General features: G+C 53.2%; 1 protein-coding gene across 1 annotated transcript; it reads left to right on the top strand.

Annotated features, from left to right (window-relative positions):
* The first annotated feature begins 623 nt into the window (after positions 1-623).
* Positions 624-10,867, top strand: FMOD (fibromodulin). Its single transcript, XM_004756352.3, has 3 exons — positions 624-785; positions 3,518-4,505; positions 9,062-10,867. Exons 2-3 carry the CDS (start codon positions 3,527-3,529, stop codon positions 9,211-9,213), a joined length of 1,131 nt encoding a protein of 376 aa, XP_004756409.1. The 5' UTR covers positions 624-785; positions 3,518-3,526; the 3' UTR covers positions 9,214-10,867.
* Positions 10,868-13,169: the final 2,302 nt, after the last annotated feature.

Genomic DNA, 13,169 nt, shown 5'->3' with positions numbered 1-13,169 from the left:
TCTGTTTATGGGAGTTTTCCAGAGCAGCCAAGTTCATGGAGACCGAAAGTTGAATGGTTGCCAGGGGATTAAATGAAAGTGTGTGATGCAGGCACACGGTAAGTGACCCATGAAGGTGAGCTCCCCTTCTTTTCCATTAATTCCAAAGGAGGAGAGAAACCCTGCAGCCCAGGCAAATCTACATGGGTAAGGGATAGAACTGGAGCCCGAGCCAGCTATCCTGTGTCGTGCACTGTGCCTGCTCGTGCACTGGTCTAACCACCTGCACAGAGGGGAGGCGAGGAGGCCGAGTGGTCCTGGCCCTCTGGGGTGACACATGGGTTGCTGAAACAGTTAAGACGTCCTCTTCCCCAATCCTGGCCCTCCCGAGCCCTGCATCTGCCCTTGTGGGTTTAATGAGAAAGCCAGACACTTGGTAAGAGACTGTACAAATACCTTCCAGGGCGCCACTAACTCACTCAGCAGAAAGAGACCCGGAGCTGCCAATGCTTTAGGGAAGATAAGTGAGTGGAAAGAAGGTGGTTTTTCTAACGTCAGGCAGACGGAAGGATTTTGCTTGGTTGAGTGTGAGCTCCGCCCCCGCAGCAGAGCCGAAAAAGCCAGGATCCGGCCTCCTCAGTCCCTCTCTTCACAATATTTGATTAGGAATTTGGGGGCGGGACCCTGGCCTGGCACAGACCCGCACACTCTCAGTAGACACTCTGTCTCTCTCTCTCTCACACGTTCTCCAACCCAAGGAGGCCAGACAGAGGGACGTGGTCACTCTCTGAAAGGTTCAACTGGCGGTAAGTTTAGTCATTTTACTTCAGTTTTTGTCCCTTGTAGTTCCATAATGGGAGGAAAGGGAAGGGCCGGGGCTTAGGGAGAAAGGCTCAGAGGGAGGAGCGGATTGGATTCTTCTTCCTCCCATCCGGACCATGACCCCAGGATGCTGGAGAGGCACAAAGGGGAGTAGAAGGAATGTGCTACCTCTGTCCTATGGTTCCTTTCTGGTTGTTGGGGAAAGGGGCTCCCCTTCTCAGGCATGAAAAAGGGGAGGACCAGGTATCTCGAGAAGCCAGCTCTGTCCCACTGGGACTCATAATCCCACCATCTGGCCTGTGGGCAGATGATGGTACCTGGGTGCTCTTACAAGGGAAGGATGTGGGGGGTGAGAGTGAGAGTGTGTGTGTGTGTATGTGTGTGTGTGTGTGTGTGTGTTGCTGGGATAAAGGAAAAGAATAAAGAGAAATGCTGAGACTCAACCATGTTCAGGGAGCATGAAGGAGGGTCTAATCCAGCACAGGGGATGACTTCCGGTCTGACCTCTTCAACCCTGATAGGAGGGAAGGATCGTTCTCCAGAGTGGAGAAGGGAGAGGACAGCATTAGCTCCTGAGGCAGCTCCCCACAGCTCAGGGAGCACCAATCCTGGAAACTTTCCACCTCACGAAACTCTGAGCACAGAAAGGTCTCTGCCATTAGGGTGGGCAGGGGGGCTTCAGAGCAGATGACTGTGGGCCAACACTGCTGATGGAGCAGAAAGAGAAGCAAGCCTCCCATGCAGCCCTCTCGGCCATCATGGCTCCTGAGGAGAGGCCAAAGTGGGCAGGAGGCACGGCCCCTGGAAAGCTGGGTCTTGAAGAGGAAGGTGGCTCTCGTCTGCCAAGATGCCAGGTCTGGAAGGAGAAATGGAGACAGAGGCTCACTGTGCCAGCCTCCAGTCAGCCACCTTGGTCCTGCAGCAGTCCAGGGCTGTGCATGGAAAAATGCACTGTTGGCAGTGGGCCGCTCCATCCGTCTTCTCTCCTGGCCGGAGCCAGGGCCCAGCCAGCATGCCCAGGCAGTGGGCAGTTGGGTTGGCTTCTCAGAAACACTGTGGGCTCTTTGTCTGAGGCCTGAGGCTGCTTGAGGACGAGCCAGGTGCCTCTCCCCTGCAGCCCAGAGGCTAATGGAATGAAGGAGGCCGACGGGACTTACTTTCAGGAAACAGAGAGGTCTGCGGCCTGGGAGGCAGGGTGGTAGAGGTGACTAGTTTGAGTGTCACAGTCAGGGTCTTTCCCATCATTGAACTTGATGTTGACTTTCAGATTCCTTTCTTTCCTCTGTCTCCAGTGGCCAACCCCAGGAGGCCCAACAGCAAGGTGAGGGATATATATGACCCTTCCACGACCAGGAAAGGCTCTAAGGTTCCTCTGTCCAAGGGTGACACTCACACCTCTGGAAGGTTCCCATTGCCCCCAAGGGCTATCCAGTGCCTTGGCTATAGGTATTCAGAGTAGGTTGACCAGTAGGGTTCCTCATCTTCCATACCTTCGGCTTTCCTCCCAAATGTGGGCACCAAACCCACATTTCTCTCCATGCCTGCCCTGTTCTTATCTCACTAGCACAGCAGCTCGAGGTGACAGATTGCCAGGTGCTGGGGGGCAAGAGGGCTGGTCATGGAGGCTGGTGATCCATATGTCATCATAGGTAGCCCAGGATGGGAGAGGGGATGCCAGGCTCCCATTCCAAAGCACGTTCTCTTGGGTATACTCAAGTGTCGTCAATTCCTATTCCATTTTTCAGTGTTCTTCATTCATTTCTTTGGTTCTGTGTGGCTCTAGCGTAATGTCCATGGGGGAGCAGGAGGGAGGCTAACAATTTACTAGATACCACGGAAGCCAAGTGCACTGACTCAGGCTCCCCAAACTCAGTACTCACCCTAGAAGACAATGCCACACCTGGTACCAATGTCCCCATTCCAGTGGGGGGTACTGTCGCTGTTACATGAAGACCATGGGCCCTCCAAGTGGCACGTATAGCCGCAGACTGCCCACCAGAGAGTGCTCTCCCCCAGCAGATGGCTACCCACACTGACTCTCTGGAAGGTAGCCCAAGACTTGCGGTGACTCCCGGCGGACCACACCCCTCCCCAAAGCCTAGAAACCAGAAACCCCCAGCCTGCCCAAGAGACCAAAAGATCTTCCAGGAGTAGTTCAGATCTTCCCATCTGAGATCTCAAGATGCTTCTGGAGGTTTCCCAGAGATAGGGAAAGGACTAGAGGGCTTTTTCTTTGGACTCTTGGAAAATCTTAAGATTCCCAGGGAGTCCAAACTGAATGGGAATTCAAGTCTGAAGAGCACGCACCACCACCACTGCCCCCCGCTGAAGATGAGTGCTGGGGCTTCCCAACTCCCCCAACAGAACCTTCATGTTGCTAGAGGCTCCTAAGGACCTGCCCCTTGAAAAAAAAAAAAAATGCAGTGCACCCCGTTCAAGCTCCTTCTCATCTCGAAGGCTCTGCTTCTGTGACTCTGTGAGCAGGGCAAGATGTACCCAGCTCCCCCAGGGAGCCACAGGCCACCTGGACCATGTGTTCAGAGCTGGCACTGGGAGGGCGAGGCGTGCAGGAAGTGAGGGCAGGACTCCCCGTCCCAGGAGCCTGCTGCAGAAGTTAGATGGGATTGCTCACAGCCCAAGGCTCTCCTCCCCGCTGCCCTGCCTCCCCGCTGTCTCACTCATGCTTGCCTGCTCTGCTCTCTCCCCCTTCTTGCAGAGAGACAAAATGCAGTGGGCCTCCCTCCTGCTGCTGGCCGGGCTCTGTTCCCTCTCCCAGGCCCAGTACGACGAAGACCCCCACTGGTGGTTCCACTACCTCCGCAGCCAGCAATCCACCTACTACGACCCCTATGAGCCCTACCCGTACGAGCCCTATGAGCCCTACCCCTACGGGGTGGAGGAAGGCCCAGCCTATGCCTACGGCTCTCCGCCCCCTCCAGAGCCCCGTGACTGCCCCCAGGAGTGCGACTGCCCCCCCAACTTCCCCACGGCCATGTACTGTGACAACCGCAACCTCAAGTATCTGCCCTTCGTCCCTTCCCGCATGAAGTACGTCTACTTCCAGAACAACCAGATCTCGTCCATGCAGGAGGGCGTCTTCGACAACGCCACTGGGCTGCTCTGGATTGCCCTCCATGGCAACCAGATCACCAGTGATAAGGTGGGCAGGAGGGTCTTCTCCAAGCTGAGGCACCTGGAGAGGCTCTACCTGGACCACAACAACCTCACCCGGATGCCCGGCCCCCTGCCTCGATCGCTGCGGGAGCTCCACCTCGACCACAACCAGATCTCGAGGGTCCCCAACAATGCTCTGGAGGGTCTGGAGAACCTCACGGCCTTGTATCTCCAGCACAACGAGATCCAGGAAGTGGGCAGCGCGATGAGGGGCCTCCGGTCCCTGATCTTGCTGGACCTGAGTTACAATCACCTACGGAAGGTGCCTGACGGGCTGCCCATAGCCCTCGAGCAGCTCTACCTGGAGCACAACAACGTCTACTCTGTCCCCGACAGCTACTTCCGGGGGTCCCCCAAGCTGCTGTATGTGCGGCTGTCCCACAACAGTCTCACCAACAACGGCCTGGCCTCCAACACCTTCAACTCCAGCAGCCTCCTTGAGCTTGACCTCTCCTACAACCAGCTGCAGAAGATCCCCCCGGTCAACACCAACCTGGAGAATCTCTACCTCCAAGGCAATAGAATCAATGGTGAGACCCTCACAGAGGGGAGTGGGGAGTGTCTATCTGTTTCATTGGAAAAAACCCCATTGTGAGTGCTAGCAACAATGCGAAAGACACAGAAGTAGGGGAGCCAGAGAACACAAAGGAAGCCACCAGCAATCCATGCCCCACCCCTGTCCAAGAGGTCCAACATGGCACGCCCCTAGACCAAATAGCAATGCTGGGAAAATTCTGGGAGTTGGGGGGGGGGGGGTTGGCTTGGAAGAAGATTTCCCAGAAGAGGTAAGCTTTGTTTTAAGTTTTGAGAGCTAAGTGAGTGCGGGCTGGAGGCAAGGGACAAGGCCATTCTGGGAAATGGGAATGTCACAGGGGAACTGATCATTTAATGGGTCACCTGCAGGGAACAGCCAGGAACTCCGTGTGTCTGAGAGGAGGGGCTTGGGTGTTGAGTAGCAAGGAGAGATGAAAACAGTTCCTAGAGAGGGGGATTTAAACTGAACTTCCAGGTCCATCTTGGGAGGAAGGTGGGCTGTTAAGAAACTGTGGCTTTCCTTTTCATTCACTGACCCGGAAGAGGAGGAGCTCTGTTTCCACACGCTCTATCCCTGCCTCTACAGCCAGCCGTGTGTTTGGCTATTTATTTGTTTTTTAAACAGAGCAGCTGCTGGATAAGAATGTGCAGCCTCTCTGAGCCGAATGAGGCACTTGTTCTGGTCCATTCTCCCTGGAGTACAAGGCGCCCCTGGTAGGGGGCAGAGGTCCCCCTAGGGTGCCAGGGGTTCTATCACCACAAAGCCCTGGGGCAGTTGGCAAAGACACAGGCCTCCTGTCTTCCAGAATGCTTGAAGGAATCAAAAGTGCTGCCTCTGCCTCTTAGGACTGAAATACTCATTTTGGGTAGAATGATCTAGTTGCTTTTCAGCTCTGTGTCAGGATCTTGTGTTCAGAATGTGCTTACATTACCCCAGGGTCTCTGATGTTGGAGTCCCAGCTGGAATGTACTGAGCCTTCCTCGGCCAGCCAAGTCCCCCTTTCCCTGGGAAAGGACTCACTACGGACCCCTGGGCAAAGGGCTTTGAAGCGGAGCCTGCTGTGAGCAAAGGGCGCTGTCAAAACACTGATGAGGACTGAGCCTTCATCCCCTCCCGCCCCCTCTCTCTCTCCTGGTGCTCAGGGAACAGATCAATCATTCAGCAAGACAGAAACAGGCTGAACAGCCCATTCAGCTGTCCCAGAGGTTGACAGCGGGGCAGGCGAGGTACGGAGGTGTCTGGTCCTCTGTTGGAAGTGCGAGACACCTTCATGGGCACCCAGACAGTTTTATATGTAAAGTCTCTCTTTTTTGGTGGGGAGGGGCAGGTCTTATTCCCAAGTGGGCCAGTGCTTTGGGATGTCTCTGAGATGTCGCATGCTGGAAAGGGCTTGACATTTACTCGTGGCTGTCCATCATCCCACCCAGCAGTCACCTGTCACCCTACTCCGAATCCGGGAGGACTGTCACATCAGAAAGGTCACATTATGTGCTGTGTTTGACCCCAAAATGTGCCAACAAAGAGCAGCTGTCATGGGAGAGAACCCATTAGTTATTGCCCGATGATACATAGTCAGAGAAAGGCGGGGCAGGCAGGGCTCAGTCGGGGCACCCTGTCAGCGCCTGCCTCCACAAAGAGCTCATCTGCCACTCAGATGCAGGGTGGGGGGGGGGCTTCACAAAGCTCTGTGGAACATAAAACCACTTCAGTTAAGTGTCCCAAGGTCTTGCAAGAAAGTTCTCCATGAAGTCAAACAACCTAAAAACGTTCAGTGTCTCCCCCAAATCCCTTCTTGTGTCATTGAAGCCAGATCCCCTGATCTAGTTATCATTTAGTCTCTCTGCCAGTCTGATTTTGAGGCAAAATAACACCACTTTCTGCACTTAATTTGTCTTAAATTAGCAAATCAAAACACAGAAGGTGCTTGGTCCAGGGCCTGGTACATAACTGAGGAGCCAGATACAATAACCAGGACTAGCTTCTCCTCTCCTTGCTGCTTGGGAGTTGACAGGCATAGTCCTGTTTTTTTGACTTCTTGCATTGTGAAGATGGGGACACTGAGAAGGAGCGGCCATCTCTCCAGGCCACCCAGGCTATGTAGGGAAAACCCTGAAGGCTGGCCTTCAATATCCAAGGACCTGGCACCAGGCTTCTCTGTCTGAGACAGTGAGGACTCTCTCTCTGATTCAGACCACCAGCAGGAAGGACAGTGCCCCAAGCTAGCCCCCTCTCCTGGGATGTCCTCCCACAGCCAGTGGGGGCGGCGGAGTGGGGGGGGACTTAAGCAGTCCTCTGGGGGAGGAGCTAAACGGAGGGCAGGAACTAAAGGGTTTGCAGGGGAATCAAGCCAGTCCCCTGCCTCCCCCTTGCCTCTTCCATTAGCATCTCCCTCAGATTTTCCAGCTTGGCAATAGCAAGGGAACAGAGCTCGGAATGTTATTCAGTAGCTGTGGGATCCAAGGGAGCAGGGTGGGTACCCCAGGAGGAATTTGGAAAGATTTATGTCAGTATTTAATCTGGGCTGGAAAATGTCCTCCAGAGTCTCCAAGCAGAAGCCCTGTCCTCTTCATGAGCGTGGGGAAGGCAAACAGGGGCACAGTGCGTCGCTGTGTGGATGGAATCGATACACGGGGTGTGTCTAGCAGCCCCTAAGTACCTTCCATATTTGTATATATGCACAAGGATCCAGAATTTAGCAGACAGCCTGAGGGCCCAAGGCGGGGGTAGGGAATCCATCTAGAGCAGCCCGGAGTAGGAAATGAGCTATAAGCCGACCCAGCTGACTTCTGCTCAGCCCTCCCCGCTCTACGCTCCTCGGTGGCTACCACAGGCGCAGCCTCTGGCTTAAGCTATGCGCCCAACCTCCCCACTCAGAGGCAATTTAATCTCCTTCCTGAGATCAGAAAGTATCCAAAAAATCTCCATCTTCCCCACACCCCTCCCATCACTACCCATTCCCCTCCTTGTCGCCCCCGCCACCCCGCCGCCTCCTCACGGCCCCACCACTGAATGCTGCCCACAGACAGGCATTTCCCATCTCCTCCCCTCTTCCCAGTCCAGTGTCGCATTATTCTTTGGGGCTGGATTTTCTGTCTTACGTTTGCAATGCAAATGCATGGGCTGCAGTCTCCCCCCATCTCTTCTTGGTCAGGTCTTCTTTATTATTATTATTTTTTTAAGATTTATTTATTTGACAGACAGATCACAAGTAGGCAGAGAGGCAGGCAGAGAGAGAGGAGAAAGCAGGCTCCCCACTAAGCAGAGAGCCTGACGCAGGACTTGATCCCAGGACCCTGGGTTCATAACCTGAGCTGAAGGCATGAGACTTTAATCCACTGAGCCACCCAGGTGCCCCCTCTTGGTCAGTTCTTTAGAGAGACTGAAAACAATTGTTAGTGCTCCTTGAAAAGCACTTTCCTTGCTAACAAGCTATTTAAGCTCCCCACACTGTCTTCTTCGCAACCTTCCCTTTCACGCCCATGGCCCATGACCGCACCCCCCAGGAGACCATCCCCCTCCCGCTCCTCCCATGCCCCCTGGCCACCCTGGCAAGATGCAGAGGAATGCCTCTGGTAGAAGCAAAAGCAAGCTCTGGGGCTGCCCCATGTTAGAAACTGCACTTGAGATGTAGCTCACCCACTCAGACACTAGGCTTCACCAGGAGCCCCTCTGGCAGGAGCGGGCTTCCAGAAGCCCTCAGTCATGGCGTGGAAGCTAGCTTTTCCTGGTGATGTGTGCCGTTCCTGCTGGTGCTGTAGCTGAGCTCTTGGTGCTTTCCCTTCAAGTTCCTAACCAAGGAGACTTGAGACAGATTTGGCCAATATGCCCAAGAGGCCAACTAGAGGGAAAAGGGAAGGGTTTATGTTAAGCCCAAACAGAACTATTACATCTATTAAGATTGTGTGGGTTGGGGGGGGGTATCTTTTAAAAAGGGGATTTCTTTTGAGATTAAAAAAAAAAAAAAAAAAAAGAGGGTAAGCCATATCATATTAAACACAGGAGGCAAGGGAATTGTTTACTTGACTTTTGAGGTCCAGGACAGCTTCATTTGTCTATGAATTTCCACCTCCTTGAACCTCAGGGCCTTGCTCATTCCTTTGGCAGTACTGGCAATGGAGACATGCGTCCCCTCAAATCTCCTGCACGCAAGGACACTTGTCTCCCTGCTCAGGCTTTCTCTCTTTAATTTCCTGCCCCTTCTATCTGCGAAGTGTCAGGAAATATTCCGGATTTAGGTCCATCCATTTCCCCAGTCTTCCTTCCCAGAGCCATTCAGCAAAGTCCTTCGAAGCTGCTAAGGCTGGTCTTCGACTACCTTCTGCTTCCCCCTGCTGCCGCGCACATGGAGAGACCACACTCCCGCCCTGGTGCTGCCCCTAGCGGTGCCAGTCGGTATGACTCCGATCCCGAGGCCGCCGCCCCAGCCAGCCAAGTCTCACTCCTGCCCTCAGAAGAGCTCAAGCCGCTTCGCAGTGGCTGAGCTGCCTCCCTGTGGATCCGGGGCCCTGATCCGCGCTTCTCCCACCCACCCCGCTCCTCCTGTCCCCACAGAGTTCTCCATCAGCAGCTTCTGCACCGTGGTGGACGTCATGAACTTCTCCAAGCTGCAGGTGCTTCGCCTGGACGGGAACGAGATCAAGCGCAGCGCGATGCCGGTGGACGCGCCCCTCTGCCTGCGCCTTGCCAGCCTCATCGAGATCTGAGGGGCCCTTGCACTGGGCACGGGGCCAGGGGGCCCCCCACGCCCCACTGCATTTGGCTTGATGGTTTGGTTTGGCTTTTGCTGGAAGGTCTGGGACAGACCAAGTGACAGAACTCCATGGGCTCCCTCTGTAGTCTTCTTCCCTGTAGCAGGGGTCAGGCAGGGTCAGGGGACAGGCAGCCTTTTCCTGAGGGACATGGCTGCAGCTCTCTTTCCAGGACAGACACGGTAGCAGAGGAAGTCATCCCTGGAAGTCCCAACCCCAGACAGTTCTTCCCAACAATCTGGCGTCATGAACTGTGCAAGTCGCTTGGGCAACCGCACGGAGCATGCTTTCCGCTCCATCCCTGGCCAGGCCGGGGGGTGGGGGGGGGGGCCGGAGGTGCGATTCCTCTGGGCTGCTTCTCAGTGCTCCTCGGAATACCTCTTGCCCAGCTGCCTCCTCTTTCACCCTCCTCATCCACTCAGCCTTGCCCCCCACACACCCCTTCTGTGCCTTAGGCAGAAGCACGAGAGCCCAAAGCGCGTGGCCCTCAGCCCTGTGGCCTTGCAGAGAAGTCACACTAGTGTCTGGAGGGAGGGAAATCAGGAGTCACCTCTACACCTCCCAAAGCTAACTCCTTGAAAGCCACCAGCCCGGAGGGCACCGGCTTGATCACAATATTCAGGGACTGGTATGGGAGGAGACACCCAGCTTGAGGCTTTGATACACGGAGAGGCTATATTTTAGCAGCTGGGAAAGGAAAGGCCAGACCTTACTTACATCAGCATCCCTAACAGGGCCAAACATCCCTATTCGGCTGAATTGAGAAAGCAGCCCCCCGAGGTCCACCTTGCCCCACACCCTCTGCTTGTTCCCAGCCACTCCTTACTCGGGTCCCTATCCTCCAAGGCACGTGGTTCCGGAAGCATGAGAAAGGTAGTGTGTCCTCTTCTCTTATCCAGGCTGAAAGGTCTACATCCTGATGGGAGAAAAACACTCCAGCCAGCCCTGCACGTGCCCGGCTAGCCCAAAGGAGGGCGCTGTGGTCCAGTTGTGTTCATTGATTTGTCGTGAGGCCACAGTTCATAGTGAGAGCTCTGGCTGGAGATGATGGGTCTGGGAAGCCTGGGCCAGGCAGCCAGATCTAGCCCATGCGGAATACGACACCCTCTGCTTTCACATTTCTGAGCTACACCCTCATTACTGAAGATGCCTTTTGCTTTATAGCTTGGTTGGAAAGCAATTTCTTCTTCCCATGTCTGAAAGGTAATGTTGCCGGGGGTGTAAGCATCCTGCTTCTTCCGGCACCACTGGGATGGAGCCAACTGGGCAGTCAGGGACAGGGACTCCCTGAGGACAGCTAGCCATAGCTGGACCCTTGCCCAGATGCCATCAGATTCCTGATACTGTGTATGCTTCGAAGCAGCTTCCCTGAGAAGTGCAGGGGAGGATCCCTGGACTATGTTCTTGGCTCCAGACTCAAAAATCCACAAAAGCCAAACCAGCTCATTTCAACAAAGGAGCTCTGATGTGGGGGGCAAGGCTGTCCCCGCCCCAGGCTCTTCAGAAAGCGTCTGCATGTGAACGCCATCATGCCTCTATAAAGGATCCTTATTACAGGAAAAGCATGAGTGGTGGCTAACCTGACCAATAAAGTTATTTTATGATTGCATCTGCAAGAGCGGAGTCATTTAAGGCACACACAGAAGGGTTATTTTAAGGGAACCTAGTGGGTCACATAGGTCTCGGACGGAAGAGCCCCTTTTCTCAACTTTTCTGCTTGTGCAGTGGTAGCTAGGGGGTTAAAAAAAAAGTCACCTGTCTAAACGTTTAAAGTAGCAAACTTTGTGTTCCTAAAGTTCTTCCTGTAGTCTAACTTCCATCCCGCTAGCTGCACATTTCCTTCCATTTGGTCCCCCAGGAGGTAAGGAACAACTGGGCTTTTGTGTTTTGTTTTGTTTTTTCATTCATTGTTAACATTTTTCTGCCTGGGCTGTCTTTCCTGCTCCCTCCTCCAGCCACGAATTCTGGGGCTGGCGGGTCCTGAATATTGTTGTCTTAACTGCTCCTGCCCTCTACTGGTCACTGTGCAGAACTGAGGGTTGTCCAAGGCGATGCCGCCTAGTTAGGCTTGGAAGAGGAAAAGCCCCAAAGTGCCAGGTGCTTAGCAGATATTACAGAAGTTAGGGGGGCACACTAGCCTGGTGCTAGAGACAGTCTGCCATTTTCGAAAAGGGAGATCACCACAACTGATTCTTATTGAGCTGAATATATTCCTTACCGGATATGTACTAATACATTCTGTGAAATTCCGTACTGAGACGGCTTCTCATGCTACAACCCCATCTTCAGCCAGAGTGAACAACCTTGGTCCTTCGGAGTAAGAGTTAGGCAGGAACGGGAGGGGGTACAAAGATGGGAAGGAAATCACAACTGCAGGTGCTGTTCAGGGAAGGAAGCATCGAGGCCAGGATCTGACCTCTGGCCTGTCAGTTTCGTCATCCTGTGTCCCCTGTGCTGGGCCTGACGTATCCACCTCACTGGTGTAAGCAGGTCTACTGGGAACACAGAGGGACCTTGGTGGACCAAGGCCATCTAACTTAACTGCTGGTGTACCGAAATCCATTCTGCTAGCATTCACAGTCCCTTCACGAATTTTCCGACCGAAGTGGACTCTCCACCAGTGCACGAGTATCCTCGGGCAGACACAAAAACCACGGCACAAAAGAATTGTGGGGAGACCATGTGGTTACAAACTGAGAGAGGGCTGTGAAGGACATGAGCTACAGGTCTGCGTGCGGATGATCAGGGAGGCTGACCTAGACTGGCAGTCCAGGGGCAGATAGCAGATAAGGAGGGAGAGCACCGTTATCTAGATGGAGAGGTGGGAGGGGCGGTGCAGGAGAGGTAACGACAGGTATAAACTCCTTAAACGGGGAAAGCTTCTGAGTCACTGAATGATGGCGAAGATGGCTGGAGCAGAGGTGGAAGGAGAGGGTTTCAAGCGGCAGGGATATGTGGGCAGGGGTAAAACCACCCACTGCCTCTGTTTCTCTTATTTCCGATCCAAGTACCTAGAATTAGTACCCAAACCCGGTAAAGGTGTGCCTTACAATCTCGCAGTTCTGACGTCCAGCCACTAGTGGGCAGCATCTCACTTTGTACCATCAGAGCCTTTTCTGAAACTTTTTAAGGCTTCAATCCACTCCACTTTCTCCCAACTGCTCGGATCAGCTGGTCTTGGGCCCCACTGGACACCGACAAAAAATCCAGGCACCAGAAGGCACTGTGTAACCAAAGAATCTTGACCTTTGTGTGCTGTGGACCCTTCGGCAGGCTAGTGAAACTGCGGAGCTCTTCTCAAAATGTTTTTAAAGGCATTGAATACATAAGATTTTGAAGGAACCCAGTTGCATTGAATACAGTTATCAAAATAGAAAATATACAGGTTTTTTTATATGGTATATATGCTTGTTTATTAATGCAACAAATGGCAAGATCTAGCAATGGGTCTAATTCATTTGGAAGTACTGATGAACATAAATGACATTTTGAACTATTTCCAATAATTGTAATATGACATAAAAATACCTGTGATTTCAGCTGGTGATAAAACCTCAGGGACCAGGGCGCCTGGGTGGCTCAGTGGGTTAAAGCCTCTGCCTTCAGCTCAGGTCATAATCCTAGGTCCTGGGGAGCCTGCTTCCCTTCCTCTCTCTGCCTGCCTTTCTGCCTATTTGTGATCTGTGTCTATCAAATAAATAAATAAATAATCTTTTAAAAAAAAAAAAGCCCTCAGGGACCACTAATATCACAGTAGTTTGTTACCTTTGTAATGGGCAGGAATGTTACATTTCAGTTAGCTGTGTGAAAAATCAAAATATAGTATTTTCTCACCCAAATTCCCAGACCCCCTCTAAGTTAAGCCCTGGTAAGAGAGGCAAAAGATGAATCATAGAAGAAAAGAACGTACA

Source organism: Mustela putorius, unplaced genomic scaffold, assembly GCF_011764305.1.
Source record: "Mustela putorius furo isolate JIRA1106 unplaced genomic scaffold, ASM1176430v1.1 tig00000508_pilon_pilon_pilon, whole genome shotgun sequence".
Taxonomy (NCBI): Eukaryota; Metazoa; Chordata; class Mammalia; order Carnivora; family Mustelidae; genus Mustela; species Mustela putorius.
The sequence above is the reverse complement of the archived record's forward strand: the minus strand, read 5'-3'. Positions and strand labels throughout refer to the sequence as shown.